This window comes from Buteo buteo, chromosome 18, assembly GCF_964188355.1.
Source record: "Buteo buteo chromosome 18, bButBut1.hap1.1, whole genome shotgun sequence".
Classification (NCBI taxonomy): Eukaryota; Metazoa; Chordata; class Aves; order Accipitriformes; family Accipitridae; genus Buteo; species Buteo buteo.
In genome coordinates, this window is record NC_134188.1 from 9,750,819 (window position 1) to 9,771,063 (window position 20,245).

At 40.1% G+C, this 20,245-nt stretch overlaps 1 protein-coding gene across 2 annotated transcripts in view; it reads right to left on the reverse strand.

The window, feature by feature from the left end:
* Positions 1 to 20,245, reverse strand: part of DDX10 (DEAD-box helicase 10) — a 192,135-nt gene that overhangs the window by 5,094 nt on the left and 166,796 nt on the right. For both annotated transcript variants that reach the window (XR_012653422.1, XM_075049977.1), the window contains one exon: positions 9,540 to 9,673. Coding sequence is in view for 1 of the 2 variants with exons in the window: in XM_075049977.1 (XP_074906078.1) it covers positions 9,540 to 9,673 (134 nt within the window). In the remaining variant the exon portion in view is untranslated. The remainder of the gene's footprint in view (positions 1 to 9,539; positions 9,674 to 20,245) is intronic.

Sequence of the window (20,245 nt, forward strand, 5' to 3'; positions counted from 1 at the left end):
CATAAATATTGGCATTTTGCTAATCAAACATGCTGTGCCACAAATCTTATTCCATGTAATAAATTTTAATTCACAAGGCCATGGCAGCAATCCTAATGAAGATTAATTACTGCAGTCCCTTCCATAAAGCTCAATGCAGCTTCTTTCTTACTTGCTGTCAGAATGCTACAACACACAGAAATGGTAATGAAAATATATCATGTTGTGTTATTTCCTAGATCTGGACAGGTTGGATTGATGGGCCAAGGCCAATTGTATGAGGTGCAACAAAGCTGAGTGCCGGGTCCTGCACTTGGGTCACAACAACCCCATGCAGCGCTACAGGCTTGGGGAAGAGTGGCTGGAAAGCTGCCTGGTGGAAAAGGACCTGGGCATGTTGGTCGACAGCTGCCTGAATATGAGCCAGCAGTGTGCCCAGGTGGCCAAGAAGGCCAACAGCATCCTGGCCTGTATCAGAAATGGTGTGGCCAGCAGGAGCAGGGAGGTGGTTGTTCCCCTGTACTCGGCACTGGTGAGGCTGCACCTCGAGTCCCGTGTTCAGTTTTGGGCCCCTCACTGCAGGAAAGACGTGGAGGTGCTGGAGCGTGTCCAGAGAAGGGCAACAAAGCTGGTGAAGGGTCTGGAGCACAAGTCTTATGAGGAGCGGCTGAGGGAACTGGGGCTGTTTAGCCTGGAGAAAAGGAGGCTGAGGGGAGACCTTATCGCTCTCTACAACTACCTGAAAGGGGGTTGTAGTGAGGTGGAGGTCGGTATCTTCTCCCAAGTACCAAGCGGTAGGATGAGAGGAAATGGCCTCAAGTTGCTCCAGTGGAGGTTTAGATTGGATATTAGGAAAAATTTCTTCACTGAAAACGTTGTCAAGCACTGGAACAGGCTGCCCAGGGAAGTGGTTGAGTCACCATCCCTGGTGATATTTAAAAGACGTGTAGATGTGTTGCTTAGGGACATGGTTTAGTGGTGGACTTTGCAGTGATAGGTTAATGGTTGGACTTAATGATCTTAAAGGTCTTTTCCAACCTAAACGATTCTATGAATCTATGACTCCCTTGCTGGCCATTCCACTGATATAAATCAAAACAACTCTAAAACTAGATTTATAAAAAACAATTGCAGGAAAAGGGATGAATAATCTACTTGTAATGAAATACCAGTGTAGTAGTACTATGAGCAAAAGACAACTCTGTCTTGGAGCCGAAGTACCAGAATCTAGAATAAGAAAAAAGAATTTAAATGGAAACCAGAGCAGCAAGAGAGTATGCTTAATATTTCTTACTATTGCACAGAAAGTTAACAGAAGATTTGACAGGAAAAAAGCACTCAAAACAGCCATCAACATCTTGCTTCTGCTCTGAGGTCACCTTTACTTTCTAAAGGATCTAGCGGACAAGTGGCAGTGGACTCCAATCAGATGTCTGAAGCTGTAACAGCACTTTTCTTCTCCATTCCTGTCACAGACATTGCTGACCATAAAGCAGCAGTACCTGACCCAGCTCTGAACCACTGGAGTTTCCATTCAGTGTATTTGGGCTAAGCAATCGTAGCTTATCTTTATACACTCGTCTGAAAACTGAAATCATTCAGGGGTTGATTCTCATACGGATTAAATATCACTGCTCTGGGTCAAAACTGTTCCAGCTGGAGGTGACCGTGGCTTCAATGAAACCATTTTGATTTGCTGTATGTCCCTCTGTCAGAGGCTTAACCTTCTCTGAAATGTGCTGCTGCCTTTGGAGATGCTGCTAACCATCTACCTAACCCTTGCATCCATTCACTCCTCCTCAGCTTCATCTGACACCGACATTCTTCAGATCTGTTCCTCCTTTTCTTTTGTGTGACCACTATCATCTTCCAATTGTTGATAGCTAATTTCTGAACTGCAGAGTTTCAGTAAATACTCATCCCATCTCTCCTTCATTCACACAGGCACTTGCTGATGACATGCTACTTTTTTTTCTTTTTTTTTTTTTTTAAGGTAATTTCTGTAGCTGACAAGTTTGACCTGCAGAGCATAGGTTACCAAATTTCACTAGGAAATTCTACCACCAGGCCCATTTCATATAGTGAGCTAGAGTATAACTATTAATAAAGACTTTCATGGCATAAGAATATCACATCTCTATCAAAAGCAATCCAATGCCTCAATGTCCAATTTTGCAGCTAAACAGCATGATCAAGCCCTTAAACAAAGACTTTTTACAATGTCTGTCTTATGGTGCTTTTCTGGCCATCACAACATTAACTTCTGCCCTTCACAAAGTCATTGATATGACCTGAATAATACACATTAGGGGGAGCACCATGATTCGCAGATGAATCACCTCAAAAGACAATGTAATGTCAACCACACCAAGAATCACATAAAACTTAGCAGGTCAACATCAGCATCCTAGTATAAGACGAAGGTATAAGAAACTGCATTCTACCTATAATTTTCATAAATAAAGGTACACAAGCAAGCAGCACTGACTGCTAACTTGCACACCTGTCAGCTGGTGACTGGCCATAAAACCACAAACAAAACAGTACCAGAACTAAGACATTTCTCCTTTCCCCTCATGTCCAAGATCTTTTCCATGCTGATCTAAGAGTTAATGCAATCAGTTGCACGTATTAAAGATTTAAAGAAGGTAACAATGAGGTCAGTCATAACCGTGTTCTTCCCCAATATTTTTATTTAAAGAGATTGAGGGATTAGAAATATCAGAAACTCAATTTGACAGCAAAATAAGTATTTAAGAAATCCAGCTGCTTTTCTTCCACCCTATTTGATACACTTAAATTTTTCACTTCATTAACAATTTACATTGATAGCCTTAAACCAAATATGATGAATGTTGCTAGATATACAAAAACTAATCTCATATTACATGCTTGGAGTCATTAATTACTTTGCTCAGAGAGGTATGGCTGGAAGGGAATTTTATTCAAAGGAAAATTTAACTCATGATTTGTATAGCTCCCCCAATTTAAAAAAAAATGCTGGGGGGGGGAGGGAGAAAAGATTAACAATGTTTTTGACTTCGTAAACCATGGACAGATGGTCTATTTCTAAAGACTGTTGAAGGAAGATGCCCTAGGTCTCACACACTTGCTTTGCATTATCCCTTTTAGAAGCATTTTTTCCCCCTTAAAGCAAGTAGCAGCTAGCGTAGCCCAACATACTTCTATTTTAATCCAACACTTTGAGGAAAATCCCTGAATTTTAGAAATATAAAACAGAATAGAGTTGTATTTTCTAATCTCTAAACCTAATTTCACTGTGTGCTACTCTTGGCTGATTTGCTTTTGTTAAAATCATGAAGTCAGTATTTCCCAGTCCCAAGAGCAACTCATCATACAATTCGGTGACAGCTCTAAGAGAGGTGCATGAGGTATGAGTGTTGATTTAACAGAAAACCCCTCTTTCCCACTGGCAGCAAGATTTCTTGCCTATTCTAATATTTATTCTTCTTGACCCACCAGATCCTCATCATCGTCCCTCCTCTTTTCATCCATACATCCCCTCTACCTCTTTCTCCCTCATGCAAAATCAATGCCACTTCTCCATGGCCTTATGCTCACCACCAGCCCCTTCAGCTAACACTTTCCTTTACCCAAAGGCTTAGTGGTCATCCGAATTCTCTTGCTTTTCTTGATTTCTTCTTTTTCCAGCCTTAAATTAATTTCCTTCACTGCATCTTCCTCTTTCAGTTGTGCCTCTGTTTTCACAAAAGCCTCCTAAGAGGTGCTCAGAGCACCTCACAAGCCTCCAGACATACCTACACTGAACCTCGAAACTGAATTCAGACCTAGAGAACAGACCACTGCATTTTTCACCCCCACACACCTAAAGTAACATGGCTTCATCAACACTGCCTACTGGAAACAGTCCTTGGCCTGTCCTACCGCAACAAAATACACTGGGATGTTGCCCAGAAGAGCTCTAGTTGGCACCATCTGAAGTCACAGCAGTTGTGGACAATACAAACAATCATGTGTCAGTACTTAAGCCCGCACCCCGGCCAAATCCATTTAGCTTGTGAAGACAGGACTGATGTTCCCCAGGCAAGCCCAAGCCAGGACAGGATTAACTGCCACATGCTGTGCTGCACACGAGAGCCATAAATGGCTCTTAATTCTGACACACTCCTTTCAGGCACTTCTAGAAATGTAATTTTGTCCTGGACCCTGCCATCTTCCAAACCTATCGGTACGTTGCTGCCCACTGCTCTTGTCCTCGTGAGCATCCCACAGTTTTTCACTCTCCTCTTCCTTTTGCATACCTGCCCTGGCTGTTCTCACCACTCACTTCAATTTAATTACTATCCTTAGCATGACTGAAAAATCCACTTCCAGCCTGTCCCCAGCTATGATATAATACAATACCAGTGTCTGCTATCTGCTTCTGAAAATTGCTGATCATCATAAACTCAAAATTGTGGTCTTTGATGTTGAAGGTTTATCTATAGTACTCTTCCAATCAGAGCAGTGCCTAAACTGATGTGGCCTCTTCTAGAAAGCTCTGAATGTCAGGTCTAGCTAGGCTGTTTGAAACTGCTCTTTGGGTCCTTGTTAACTCCCATTCAGCTTAAATGCTGGAGAAGAACTTGAAGCAATTTGACTCACTTTCCAAATTTCAGTCTTCTTGCCTTTGTAACAAAGGCAGAAAACATCTACTATCCATTGCCCTAGTCCTCCAGCAAACACAGACAAAACTGAAAAGCAAGAAAGTACTCAGTCTGACTGGGTAAAGATGGAAAAATGAACAAAAACCTTTAAAAATCCCCTTGGAGGCAGTTAAGGACCCTTCCTATTATTAAAAAGTCAACTGAAATTCAGGGCAAACAATTGAGATCAGTACTGTGTCCTGAAGTTGACAGAGGCTCATTATGAAGCTTCAAGTGATGGCAGCTCTTGAGACATGTTTGTTACTCCAAGAATTTCTTGCTCCAGCCAGGGAAAGCTTAAACGCCCTAACTACTACCAAAAAAGTGACCCAGCCTAATTATAAGCCCCAGAGCGCTAAATGGACACGACAAATTTACACAAAAATTTTACTTAAGGAAGCAAAACTGAATTGCAACATAAAACAAATGCCAAAAAAAGGTAACTCTAAGTCAGCAGGGTTTGCATGGCCAAAATGTGCCGATATTGCATGTGAAAATCGTTAACAAAATTTATGTTTTAACAGTTCATTTGCAAGACCGCCTTTTCAAGAACTGAATAATGTTGAGATTTTAAATGGCCATCAACTACATTTTCAAACATGTAGAAGATCTTAAATCCATATATCATCTTAAAGAAATTATGATACGTGTTTTATTTCATGAGCCTTGGCATCTCTTATTCCAAATCTGAAATATGATTTTTAGACAGCTTCCACACATGACTAAGTTCCAAAAAACAAATAAAATCCAACCTTCCAAATAAATGATCCTTTGCCAGGCTCAAGGCAAAATTCATAATTTAAAATAGGAAATTTCATTGGTAAAACATTCCTAGATTTTAAGTTGTATTTTAAGTACACAGATAACAATGTAAATAGCAGTGTATCATGGAAAATGTTCTAACATTGCACTTTAGAATAAAGTCACCTCCAAACATAGTCCAAACAACATATTTAAAGTACACTCGGTATACTAAAACCTGGCAAGCCTTAATACATGGCAGAAAAAAATCCGTATCTCAACTCCAGTTGAATCATATATATATATATATATATATATATAGTGTGTTTTCTGTGCTCAAAGTTACTCTCTTCAGTACAAATTACATTCAAGACTAATCTCCTTGGGATAACTGAAATACTGTAGACATCAAAGTTCCAAGAAAATATGCCCTGAAAAAGTAACTCAAGTAAGGACAAGTCCAACAAAATGGAAAACCAAAAAGGATTAAACTGTGTCTGTGTGGTATTAAATTCACATGTGCAAACCTGGCAAACTGAAAACAAGAAAAATATTTCAAAAAATCAGCTACCACATGTGATTAATTGTAGTTTCAATCTCCCCTAAATAAATGGTTATTTAATGATTTAATGAAAGTAAACTAGACAAAATTCCCAATTTTAAACTGACTGACCCCATAACTTTTTCAAAATACTTATTAAGTAATTATGCTACAAAACATTGTATTGTCAAGACAGCTAAGCCTAGCTAAGGCTACAAGTTGAAATAATGCAAGATCATGTTTAAGAAATGCAGCACTAAAACACTACCTTTTTCCTACAGAAAGTATGCAACCACTTAGCAGTAATTAGGAAATGCCTGAGGTAATTAAATATTTAATAGGTAGTGTTGTGACACTAGGTTTCCTATACCTGGTTGCTGGTAACTCCTTCCCACCAGCTCGGTTGTCCATCAGCTTAATGGATTCCAGGAATCTGTCCTTCAGCAGCAACGTATACACCAAGAAACAAGGCAAGTGTTGCTCAGTGTCCAAGCACTTACCAAAACTTTACTTCAGACTTCTTCAATAAACTCTCGGTTTTACTTCTTCCAAGAAACAAACTACCAATAACTATCAATACTCCCTCTCTACTTTGTTACCTGCAGCAAAGCCTTACTACAGAAGTCAGCTCAGAATTTGCTCTCAAAGGCAAAATGACAGAACCAGCACTGCTATGGCCCCAGATGGAGAAACGTTAGTATCCTGAAATACTTCTCTTGGCACCTCCGTCACTGTCCTACATAAATGAAGAGTTGCTAAATACACTTTTCTTCTGGTCCTTGTCTCATAGTTAATATTAGACCAAACAGAGATGGCCCCTTCCAACAAAATGGGGTTTTACAGGATCCTCTAGCTCAAACTGCTGCCTTATATCCAAGTTTTACTCATCAGAATCTCATATATTAAAAGACAGTATTAACCACATTACTGATGTTACCTGGGGGAAGCTGAGAATAAAGTTTCATTGCATTAGCCTGGTTCCACTACAAGCAATATACAAATACCACTATAGCATGCCTGTATCAAAAATGGACAGATATATTTCAACTCTAGAAACATGTGAAAAGCAACCTAAAAATCCTCTTATATAGCCCTCCCCAATAAATACCAAATCTTAAACTTCATTAAAAAAGAACTTAACAAACTATGCTGCTTCTCCCACCAAAAGCTGATGGGCACAGTCAAGCAGTCATAAATACAGAAGGAACTGGAAGAATCTTGTTTAAGAATGATGGGTCTCATTTTCTGCTTGTTTTTAGGAAGCTGTATTGATGTTTTACACAGCTTTTTCATTCATTTTACATGGAGCGGAGATACTGAATCAGCTTAGGGAAGTGAAAACTAGAAGGAACTGTGATTGTCTTATAGTCACCCTCTTTCCCCCCCTTGCATAAAGGAGCAGCAATTTACTGCTGCTCAGAAAAAGCAATCCATTTCTCCCATCTTTGTCAGTTCTATTGACCAACACGCTGGTGAACAGGCTACAAGGGACACAGTCACTAGCCTGTTAACTTAAGGCTATCCAGTCCTTAAATCCACGTCCCAACACCCAGTCCTACATAGTGCACCCACAACATGCAGTGACACAGGCCTAGGGACAATCTAGCCACTAGGATTTAGCTGATTCTGATGTGAAAAGCAAGAGATTTATGAACCTAGAAGAGAGCATCTAGGAGAGAGCAAAATAAAGATCCATATTCCCATTTAAGTATCAAGATCATGTTTCTGAATCTGTTACATGATAGGCTGTTTGTCAGGAACACACAGGTGGACCTCCTGTGGCGAAGCCAATGACAAAAACCACACAGGACTTCATGCAGTATCCCTCCTTCTTCCTGCAATATGTGCTGAAGAACTGCAGTATGTTGCCATCAACTATGGATCCTCATCCCCACCCTGTGCTTTTCTGTTAAACTACAAGAAACAGAATCTTTTGGTTTATATAATTAAAAGCACTGTTTTAAATTAAGAAGAAAGGTTTAGCATTGTTAATGTTATTATATATTTATTTCTAACACAGGTTCCACTTCATTTGTAGTGTTGAAGAGTCTGAACAACACTGAATGATAAAACTTATGAAGTTTCACCATGCACAAATTTGTTTAATACAGCACAGGTACAGAGAGCTCATCCAAATCCTCAAATGACTTCAACGTTTTTCCTTTCAAACAGAACCTGTAATGTGACAGTAGATAAATGCATTTCTGAAACTGTATTGGGTTTGCATGGCAAGGTTTTGTTAGCAGGGGAGCTGTAGCGGAGCTACAGGGGTGGCTTCTGTGAGAAGCTGCTGGAAGCTTCCCCTATGTCCAATAGAGCCCATACCAGCCAGCTCCAAGATGGACCCGCCACTGGCCAAGGCCAAGTCTGAGCCCCTCAGCGATGGTGGTAGTGCCTCTGGGATAACAGATTTAAGAAGGGGAAAAAGCCTGCAGAACAGCAACTGCAGCCGGAGAGAGGAGTGAGAAATGTGAGAGAAACAGCCCTGCAGACCCCTAGGTCAGTGCAGAAGAAGGGGCAGTTGGTGCTCCAGGCGCCAGAGCAGAGATTCCCCTGCAGCCCGTGGGGAAAACCATGGTGAGGCAGGCTGTCCCCCTGCAGCCCATGGAGGTCCACGGTGGAGCAGATCTCCACCTGCAGCCCGGAGGACCCCACGCCGGAGCAGGGGGATGCCTGAAGGAGGCTGTGACCCCATGGGAAGCCCGCGCTGGAGCAGGCTCCTGGCAGGACCTGTAGCCCCATGGAGAGAGGAGTCCACGCTGGAGCAGGTTTTCTGGCAGGACTTGTGACCCTGTGGGGGACCCACGCTGGAGCAGTCTGTGCCTGAAGGACTGCAGCCCGTGGAAGGGACCCACGTGGGAGCAGTTCATGAAGGACTGTCTCCTGTGGGAGGGACACCACGCTGGAGCAGGGGAAGAGTGTGAGGAGTCCTCCTCCCCCTGAGGAGGAAGGAGCAGCAGAGACAATGCGTGATGAACTGACCCCAACCCCCATTCCCCATCCCCCTGCACTGCTCAGGGGGAAGAGGTAGAGAAAATTTGGAGTGGAGTTGAGCCTGGGAAGAAGGGAGGAGTGGGTGGGAAGGTGTTTTAAGATTTGTTTTTATTTTCTCATTACCCTACTCTGATTTGATTGGTAATAAATTAAATTACTTTTTCCCCAAGTCAAGTCTGTTTTGCCCACGACAGTAACTGGTGAATGATCTCTCCCTGTCCCTATCTCAACCCATGAGCCCTTTGTTATATTTTCTCTCCCCTGTCCAGCTAAGGAGGGGAGCAATACAGTGGCTTTGGTGGGTACCTGGTGTCCAGCCAAGGTCAACCCACCACAGAAACACATGAAACCTCCAAGGAATTAGTCAACATTTTTGTATGTATGTGGAACAGTCTCACCAAGATCCCTTCACCACTGACTCAAAAATCTTTCTCATATAGCCTCACAAGAGAAAATAGACTTTAGCACAGATTTCTGTTCAGCACCTACCCCACAAACAAACTTAAATACTAAGTCCTGGGAGCAAGAGGATGATAAAATGAGTTCCTAACATCTAAACAAAACAGTTTCTAAAAACCATGAACATTTCAAAATGGACGTGGAAGATGTGTACATACCAATAGCTGTCTTCACTTTCTGAATCCTGCTCTTCATCAGAATCTTTGTATTTATCAGGATCTGGAAGAGTACTTGGATCAAACTCTTCTTCACTTCCACTGTTCGCAAGAAAGGCCACTGTTTCCTCTTCAACCTGCAGGTGACAAATGGAGAGTTACAAGACAAGCAAACAAGTCCACGTTACTTGCCACAACCCCATTAATAGGGATGCCATAACAAAAACCATTGCCCTTAACTGCAGTCAAAGGCCATCGCTATTACAGGCAGGAAAATGGAATCGTTTCTGTCATCATCAGTCCTCTCCTCCAAGGCTGTTTGCTAAAGGTTGAAGAAATATTATTCAAAGAGGAAGCACAAGGATTTACATTCAAATTCTACCTTCCCAATATCTTAAATCTACCAAATCTAAGAGAGATTTGGGCAACAACTGATCAACAGTCATCTGAGAGCAAGTTTTTTAAGGAATATGAAGCTTTACTGTCTCTCAGAAACACACTGGCAGTGAGATATGAGCTTGTGGACACATTAATCACTGCTGTAAGGTGTATTTCAGAAAACACTCTGATTTAAAGCTCATCCGGGTGTCCTTGCAGTTAAAAACCAAAATGCTGCTTAAGCTGAATTAACTGCTCTAAGGGAGTTTCAGCCATCTGCCACAAGTGATGCATGTTCTCCAGGCTTCATCCCAGACCCCCTCATCCCTCCTCTCTCGGGCCCAGCTTCCCTCCATCCCCACAGCACATCTCAGGACAGGCTGCTGGCGCTGGCACATTTCCCCAGCGTCTGGGAATGCCTCACTAATTCCTTAACAAAGAGGGCACAGAAGGTGCTGATCTAGAAAAGTCTTGGGTAATATAATAAAGCTGACTGCTTTTGCAGATACAGGTTCTGTCCCACACAGTCCTGAACTGAGGGCACCACTTTTGTAAATTCTGCTAACAGGCACAAAGAAAGCAGACGACTGGAGGGCATACGCAATTATATATGCACAGAAGAATGCAAACAAAAAGCTTACAGGTATTTCTAAGCAACGTGAACCCTAGACCCATGCATATTTATGTTGAAAAGCAAAAAAAAATGCAAAGAAACTATAATTAAAGACATCGTTACCCTTTGTTTATATATCTAATCAACATCACAGCTGAGTTTCCAAAACAGTACTCATTTAAATGATCCTTTATTGTACAAATAACTTCACATCATTAAATATTTAAAGTTCATTTTTGTTCTGATTTTTCACCATTTCCATCTATCACCAGGTTTTAAAAGAACACTGGCCTTATGTGCACAGACCTCACCACAATAAAAATAAATAAAAATAAAACAAACAAACAAAACCCATACCAATGGTCCCTTTTATATCTGCATATAGAGTGAGTGAAAGGGGATGAGCTGGTGAAGAGTAAGACTAGTCACCACTGCAAAAGTCCCTTATTGCTTGTCCAGTAACACGTTTGCAGTGCACTGAAAGCAAGCAGAAGAAAGGGGTAAAAGCCAGATTTGCAATCAGAAGGCAGAAGAAAAACATACTAAACACACATTTAGTTCTTGACTACTTTGAAACACTAGTAAATGCTATTGTATGGCTGGGCATATAAAATCACTTAAAAGCATTGTCAGACTCAGCAGCACTGTAAACTGCCTAAGGTAACATAACCACTGTCTGAAAAGCATGTTCATTGCCAGGAACTTCAGGTGCTACTTCACAACAAAGTTGGTTTTAGTTTTGTGGGGTTTTTTGAAGTTGTTTTTTTTTTGCTTACGATATCTTCTAGCTCATCTCTTAGTATAATACTACAGAGCACTACTAAGTCAACAGAAAACTATTTTGAAGGTCACCTTTTTGTTAATGAATATCCATATGTCCTGGTTTTGGCTAGGATAGGGTTGGTTTTCTTTCTAGCAGCTGGTATAGTGTTATGTTTTGGATTTAGAATGAGAAGAATGTTGATAACACACTGATGTTTTCAGTTGTCGCTAAGCAGTGTTTATACTAAGTCAAGGATTTTTCAGCTTCTCATGCCCAGCCAGGAAGAAGGCTGGAGGGGCACAAGAAGTTGGGAGGGGACACAGCCAGGACATCTGACCCGAACTGGCTAAAGGGGTATTCCAGACCATGTGACATCATGGCCAGTATATAAACTGGGGGGAGTTGGCCTGGGGGGTGTGGACTGCTGCTAGGGAACTAACTAGGCATCGGTCAACAAGTGGTGAGCAATTGCATTGCGCATCACTTGTTTTGTATCTTCCAATTATTTTATTATTACCATTATTATTTTCTTCCTTTCTGTCCTATTAAACTGTTCTTATCTCAACCCACAAGTTTTACTTTGTTTTCTCCGATTCTCTCCCCCATCCCACCTGGTGGGGGGGAAATGAGTGAGCGGCTGCATGGTGCTTGGTTGCTGGCTGGGGTTAAACCACGACACCATATTTGAAAAGCATTCTGCATTAAATTATAGTTTATTGCAATTTCTTTAAAGATTAAATATTTGCTCTTTACTTGTCCCTCCCACTGCGCCTCTTCTTTCAATACAACTGGTGCATACTTAAAAAAAAACAAACAAACAAAAAGGAGAAGTAGTATTCAAAGCTGTTGTATGGAACAAAGTATTTTTTAATATGCATGTGTGACACTATGCAACAGAGTTCTGTAATACTAACATTTATTGGCAGTCATCTTTTAAGACTTGGTCTGTTCATTCATATTCTCAGTTGTCAGTAAAATCTTGAGACTGCATTGTTTCCTAAGTTTTGTCATTTATACATGCACACATAAGACAATTACACATACACAGATCAAACCTTTGCTTTCATTACACATTCATATTCATTTTTGCCAGCAGAAAATTTGCAGAGATGTGTTCAAGGTAATGCTTACTATAAGAAAAGAAATAATTGGCAAAGATGCCTCTCTAATTCATCAGGAATCATGAGGTCATATTTCTTATAAGTATCACCAGTTACATATTCATTAAAATATTCGTAAGACCCTGAAATTGTTAAAAACTTGAACATGAACATTTATCATCCACAGCTGAACAATAGAAACTCATTTTTTTCCCCCTCTTGCTTCAAATGTATATCAGCCAGTCAGGAAGAAGAAATCTTGTGACTTAACGTCACATTACTCACCACAAGAGCTGGAGGAAAAAAGCATAATCATAGTTCAAGATAACCCTTGTAAAAGTTCTTCAGATACAAATAGGATGCAATTTACAGACTCAGGATTAGATCCCTCCTAAGGCCATCACTATCAAACAAGAGATTAACCGAAGACAAGATTTTGACCACTTGTACTTTATGTCTAAGGTTAGCAACAATGTGCTTTGGAGTATGTATTTAATACAAAGTTCAGCTGTGGAACGAAACCCATTCAGACATCAAATCAGGCTGGTCAAGAGAACAGGATTCAGTGGCAATCACATTGCTATCTTCATCCTGCTCAGGGGTGACAAGCTCTCTCTTTTTTTTATACCAGATTGGCCCACATATTTTGCAATCTAGTTCCATAGAAACTTTGCACAAAGACTTTCAGTTTGAACATGGCATTGAGTTGGCATTTCTGCATTCACATATCGTCTCCCTCTGAGGCATAAGGAGATTCTTCTTATGCAAACTCAACATTTTAGAAAAATTTAGCAAAATTTTTGTGCTGGAGGTTTTGGAAACCTCATTACCTTCAACCTTCCACACTGTACCAAGTCAACAATGATCACACTATACCTTACTATAGTCATTTTGGAAACACACAACAGATGAGGCAAACAGGGCAGGTTCCTCTAGAACTTTTGCCCTGCTTCTCGACAGAATACCTCCAATTCAACTTCTAGTTGTCTTTGTTACAAGATGTGATGACAACTTCCTCTCTTCGTAGAGAAGGCTGAATGGCTGGTGAAGCTCAGGTAAATGTGTTAGGCAGGCTAAGAGAATCTTAAAATGAAGAAATTGATGTACCTTTTTAAGAAAACAGACACTCAGTGGACTCAAATGTTCCAAATAGCAGAATAATGTCTCATTTCTACTGGGCATTAGGCACTCAGTTGAAAATGATCCATTACCATCAGATAAAAAGGGAGAACTGAAAAAACATACCATGAAAACCTGCACATAGATAAAATTGTTGTATTTTCCAAGATTTAATTTATAGAACATGTATTTATTATGGTATTTGTTATGGTACTTAATTTGTATCTAATTTAATAGTTGTTGGGGTTTTTTTAATCCAATTAAATTGTCTGGAGTTGCAATTTTTATGTTCAACCCTTTAAGCAATTTATCAGCTCCTAGCAACTAGGTTGAGGGCGGAGAAATAATTGTTTTGGCACTACCATTTCTGTCCACTGTACTTTATAAAGGACAGTGGGGGAGTATTTCTGATCAGCTAAAAACAAGATCTTTAAGGTTTGTTTAGAAGTTGATCAGACTTGATTTGAGTCCATCAACAGTCATACTTACACGATATTCAGTTCCTTTTAAGCTATGGCACCCTTTAGCTTTTGCTAATAATATGGCCTTCCCCAGTAAGTGGTGTTTGTGATTTTAATGCTAAGAAAAGGTAAGCTTTAAATACTGCTAGGAGGTTACCCTACACAAGTACCTAACTTTCAAAAATTTAGCATATTATGGCTCATATAAAAGGATATTTAAAAATATAATCCCTTTCATGATCTGAGAGCATTCCAAATTTTATTAATTTTCTTCTTTTTGACAATTATTTTTCAGATAAAAATGGGTGTTGTTTCTGCATCATGTTTATGATGGAACACATTCAGAGAGGTTTTGCAGCATTTCCTTTAAAACATCTCACTCTGAATTCACCTGATTGCCTCGCTGTTGGGTTTTTTTCATAGCCTGTACCCCCCACCCACAACACTGTGTCCCCAGCTGATGCATGGTTGCTCTGATATTTCATCATCTACGTTGCCCCAAAGGAATACAGCTATTCTGACAGTTCACAAATAGAAATACAGCCTTTGATGTAGCTGGGGTGTTTGATCCAACAGTTGCTTTGAAGATCAAGACCAAAGCCTTAGACGATACTGAAAACTGACTGGGAGCCTGTGGAGTGAATAAAGTGTTGATCTGACATACAAAGAACTGCCTAAACCATGCCAAAATTGGACAGCTACACTCCATACAATCTAACACTCATCAATAGCCTTCGAATCCAAAGACAGAAAGCATAATTTTCACCGAGGGAAGGATCTTGCAAGCTAAGAGAGGAAAGGCCACCTTTCAACCACATTTCTAAGATGTGTGCAGTGGTGTTTAAGGTTAACCTTCATGAACTGTGACCAAGTCATGCGAGCTTTATTCCTGTTGTCATTTGCCCTTTGTCATCTGCACCAACACTGAACATTAATTCTTATGAGTGACATACACATCCATTACACAATTGGTTTTGCCACTCCTCGTAGGTTTGTTTCTTCTTCTATGGGTAAGTAGGAAGTGATATACAAAAGGGTGGGAAGAGCAGAGAACAGGTTGTTGTTGCAGGACTTTATGTTCTCTTGGTCTGAAGCACACAGATGCATTCAAGGCACACCACAGAAAGGATATGATGTGGACATGAACAGGGTCAACTCTTTCAGAAGAATTGGCCAAGTTCCATGGGTCTGGCCAGAAAGGCTGGTAACCAAAAACTGAAGAAACCAATGTTACAGGTCAGTCAGACAGCCACAGTCTTTGCACTAAGATGATCTAACTGACCTTCAGGCTCTGGGAGGAGTTAGCCATAGCTCCTGGTTTTCACACCACTTTATAGAATATCATTCTTGGTTTTCAGTAGAAGGGACAGGTAACTCTTAGCTTCATCTTCAAATCATTCACCCTTCCCAATCACTAGCAGTCACACCAAGGTTCAATTTCATCCAGTCATTCTTTATTTCTTTTTAAGCAATCTGACATCTAAAATGATACAATTAGCCTAGTTCAGCCAGCCAAATCTTGCTTTTACCAGTGGTCTCAAATAATGTACATGAAAATACTTTATTTTTGTTCTTGGCATTCCTAAATGCCCCGCATTTTATGGTCAGTGAACAGGTACGCCTGTGTTCAAAACTAGCACACACTGATGCATATATACTGACATTCAAATCTTTGCTGTGTAACTATAGCAAAGCAATTTGTGCTGGAAATGGCTCCTGCCACAAGCACAGTTCAGAACTACTGAAAACACAAAAACTGTAGAAATATCCACACATTCACTTCTGGCTTTTTTATATTAGTAAAGCTTCTGTCATTTTCACAGTAGTAAATATATGGTTTATCTGTAGACTTGATCTTTACAAAGTACTTGTAGTCCATACCAGAATTAATAGCAACATAATAAATGCATATAGAGAAAGATAATATAATTTGGTAAATTTACAATTACAAACTCATCTACATCAAAACAAAATGCTGAGAAATTCTAAATCTACTCAAAGACTTTTTTTATAAATGTATTTGCTCTTATTTGCATTTGAATTATAATAGACCTTATGTTTTTCATTTTTTTATTTGCTCTTAGAAGACCCATGTGGAATACTTATAGTAAAGGTAAGATTCTTCCAAGTTGTTACTAGCCACAATTATCAATGTGATTTTAACAGAAAGGCAGACTAATATAATTCTGGTGGGAAGGTCAGGATAAAACAACTACACTGTTAGCTTAAATATAATTCAAGTTACAGACATGAAAATACAACTTAAAGAAACTACGTTACTAGGTGGGCAGCACTGGAAGCAAAATACACACTGGAATATAAGAAATTTTGACAAGCAGAAGTTTTTAACCTACTGCATATACTCTCGATTTTAGCTAATAGTTCTGGTGTAATGAAATATGGGCATGAGCACATAGTTGGTTTATTTGGCATAACAGATCAAACCTAGGATCTTTAGTACCATAAACAAAGTCTCTGGCATTTGAGTTAACAGAGTAGTAGCTTCATCTCCAGCAAAGTATGAAGGTTCCCATGCCTGTCATGCCAGCAGCTAGACAGAGATGCTACCATGCACACCAAAATCCCTGTCTGAAACAAAATTGATTTAAAACATTTAACAATGCAAATGCTTCAAACTAGTGAAGTCTAAACAATTTTTATTTTTAAATCTTTCTAATGCTAGGTTGTCAGGTATCATTTTGCTTGCAAGTAAACAAGTCATACAGGAAGAAAAAATTGGGGTTTATTCGCTGTGCCTTATAAAAAGAAGTGAGTAAAAAAGTCTGGGAGAATTAAGCATGCCAACAGACATGTCCAAAAGTTTAAGGCCCTCTCAAAAAAAAACAGAAAACCACAGTGCAGAACACTCTTTTTGAATTTATATTCTCCACACATAATTACTGGACTGTCTCTTTACACTCCCTCTTTCTCTCCACTTTTAGGTTCACAGCAGTCATGGCTGTCAGCTCAAATACAGAAAGTAATTCTCCAAAGTAGTCTCTGTGTTCAAACATTTCAACACATCAGTCTTCTCCAGGGAACCTCAGCATATGTCCACAGAGACAGTGCCTACACAAGAGAATTTTCTCTGTATCGCCTTCTGGCACTTTTGAACAAGCCTGAAGGAACTGCATCCTCTGCTGTGACGCAGCAGAGGTGTCCCACCACCACCACTACTCACAGCAGAGACTGGGAGCAGAGACCACTCTTTGATAGGTGACATCTGTTTTTCAAGAATGAACAGATCAACAGCAACACTGACATGAAATAATCAGAAGGGAAACATAAGTCATGTAATTCGGTAAACTGGTTAGTTCTGCTCTTTTTCTTGAAACAACTGATTTGTATTCAGTACACAAGAAGCAGCAGCAATGGCATTAAGTGCTTGTCCCACAACAAGACTTTCATATGTTTTCACTGCACTGCTTAAGTCACATACTCTAAATGCTTGTACAAAATACGTATTAAAATAGCACATTTACAGGGAGAAAAATATGAATCAAATTAATTCCTCGCAGTTAACGTTATTTTAACTGCTACGGGTGCTTCTACATACAGAACTGAGGAAAAGAAACCAGAAGTAGCATTGCTGCTCACAGCACTGACTCAATTGCTTGCTGTGAGAACAAGACCTCGTCTGCCTTCGTTCAGGATCTACTTAGCAGCAGCAATAGATTCATATTTGTTCAAGCATGCAAACAAGTAACCAGTAAATCAGAAAGCACCTGACTGATGCTGCACGCTTGCAGCATCATTTATTATTAATTTTTTTGTTGTTGCCAAATCCATCTTCCCAAGCCATGAATCCCTTTCTATAAAACTCTGCAAAAGACAACTGGCCTAAAGACCGTAAGGGTAAAGTAGAAAACACAAGAGAACAGATGCGTACAGCCTGATGAAGGTCAAGGAAGCAAGCTGCCTGGGGAAGATTAGGAGCAATGGGCATGACACAGCAGGAGACCAGCCCTTGTATTTCCACAGGCATTGCTGCAAAGGGGATTCTGGATGAAGGTAGACTGGCAGCTGTCCACCAGGAGACAGAAAATCATAATATCCCTTGATAACAATTTTATCTACATGAACAAGTAAGAAAGGCATGTCATAGAAATGTCAAGTAGGAAGAATAGGAAAGACTTATATGAGGCAAGACCAACTAATTGAAAGGAACACAATTTTTCAGGTCTAAAATAACATAAAGCAACTTTAAAGAAAGAAAACCAACAAACATTATGAATAATTGCTGAGAGCTAGTGTTACTCAGGGAATTGAGATAAAATGTAGCATCACATGTGCAATAGGGTTGGGGAATGCTAGTACACGCAGAAGCTACAGAAGGATTCTCTTCAGGAAAGAGAAAGCATGTAATCTGTCATCTGTGGAAAATGAAGGGACAAAAGGAGGATTAAGAAAGATTTAGATAAGCACCAGAAAGTGACCATTGCAATACTAAGGCATAGGCTAACGTGAGAGATAGTTGTGATACCCACAGTGAACTTGAAAGAAGATAGCAAAGAAGGTTGAACTTTTTTCTTGAGAATTGCCTCATCCATGAAACGTCAGCTAAGATTTTAATTTGGACAGAAAGGTAGAGCTGGAGTAGAGAGACTGAGATAAGACTCATTAGTACAGACATGAATTTGTATTCATGGACGGGGTTTCTCCACAGATAAGAGGAGGAAAAGAGCAAAAGGCAGAGCTGTACAAAACATTGTCATAGAAGGAGACTGAAGACTATGAGATTCCTGAAATTATGAAGGAGGAACTCCTAGAGAAGACAGACACCAGAACAGAGGGTGGTTACATCTGCAAACCCCCTAAAAATTGGAGCAGATACAGAAAGGGCAAGTGAATGACCAACAAGTGAGAGGAAGGCTGATAAAAATCAGGGCTCTTGGAGAAGAGGACCTGTGTAAGGGAAATCAGAGAGCAGTTGCTAAAGAACAGGATAGATTATGTCTATTGAGTAGAACTGAAACATGTCTACATTGCAAATGAATAGGACATGAAGAAATGTGGCAGCTTGAAAAGTAGGAAAGGCCAGTGTGGAAGTGGGAATCAAAGATGAACAGGGAAGAACCATAAGGCAAAGGTGAGAGGGCCAAAGAGAGGAAGACTATCAAGAGAGGATCTGATGGAGATGACAGAGTCATGACAAACAGAACCATGGTGGAGAGAAGAGCTGACTGAAGCTATTTAGAAAATGGGAAAGAGTAGGAAAGGTCTAGAGTAAGAAGGTATGAGCATGGCACTGGAACCAATTGAGAAGGAGGTAGAAAAACACCAAAAAGAGGGAGAAGAGCTAGCAGCAGGTATAGAGGAATTAAATCAACAGCAAACTAGGGAACGCATGGCTAAACACCCGAATACACCTCTTCACGTGGCAAGTGCCAAAGCCATAATGTTTCACCAAAGAATACAGAAGGTGTTAAGAGTTTACATGGGCTCAAAAAGCAGGTAGGTAACAGTGATAAAAATCTATCAAGGGACAGTAAGTACAGCAGTGCTGTGCCTTTGCCCCTGAAAGTCCCTGAGTTGCATATCTCTTCAGCCAGGGAGTGTAACAAGATCACAGTTTGAAAACTACTCTGCAGGTACGACTGCACGTTTTCCTGCAAATCAACTAGAAAGAGCTGCCAGATCTGACACGGAGAAGGGAAGAAGGTCTCCCTCATTTTCATATGTAGCCATTTATGGAAGTAATTTTTTTTCCACTGCTATACTCTTTTCTATAAGTCTTTTAGGGCTTCTTGTACAAATATCGCAGTTTATTAAATGAATCTGGTGAAGAAGACTATCATCTCATTCTCAGCACAAGAACAAAATGTTTGAAACAATGCAGTGAGGGGAAAATTGAAAGTTGAGATAAATTTCCATCAAAAGCCTAAGCCTGTGCCTAATTATATTCATTAAATGTATCAGTGGTGATCATATGCAATGGCTCATTGAGGAACCCACACAGTACTACCTCAAACAGTCTTTGGGTTTTGTACTGCTGCCAAAGTGGTTTACCCTATTTCCAGTGACTGAGTAACTTTTGGGTTTAGTAATTGAAATACAAGTGGTATACAAATACTAGGAGTAGAAGATCTGGCACTCATCTGCAGGTGTAATTAGCATATTATAGATTTCTAACTGACTTCTCGACTCCCCTAAAGTCCTTACTTGCAGAAAATCAGTCTCAAACATGTTGTAAGCATTGAAGGCATCTTTACAAATTTTAACCTAGGAAACTGCAATTTTCAGCTAAGAACATATTATACCTTACAGTTGTTCAT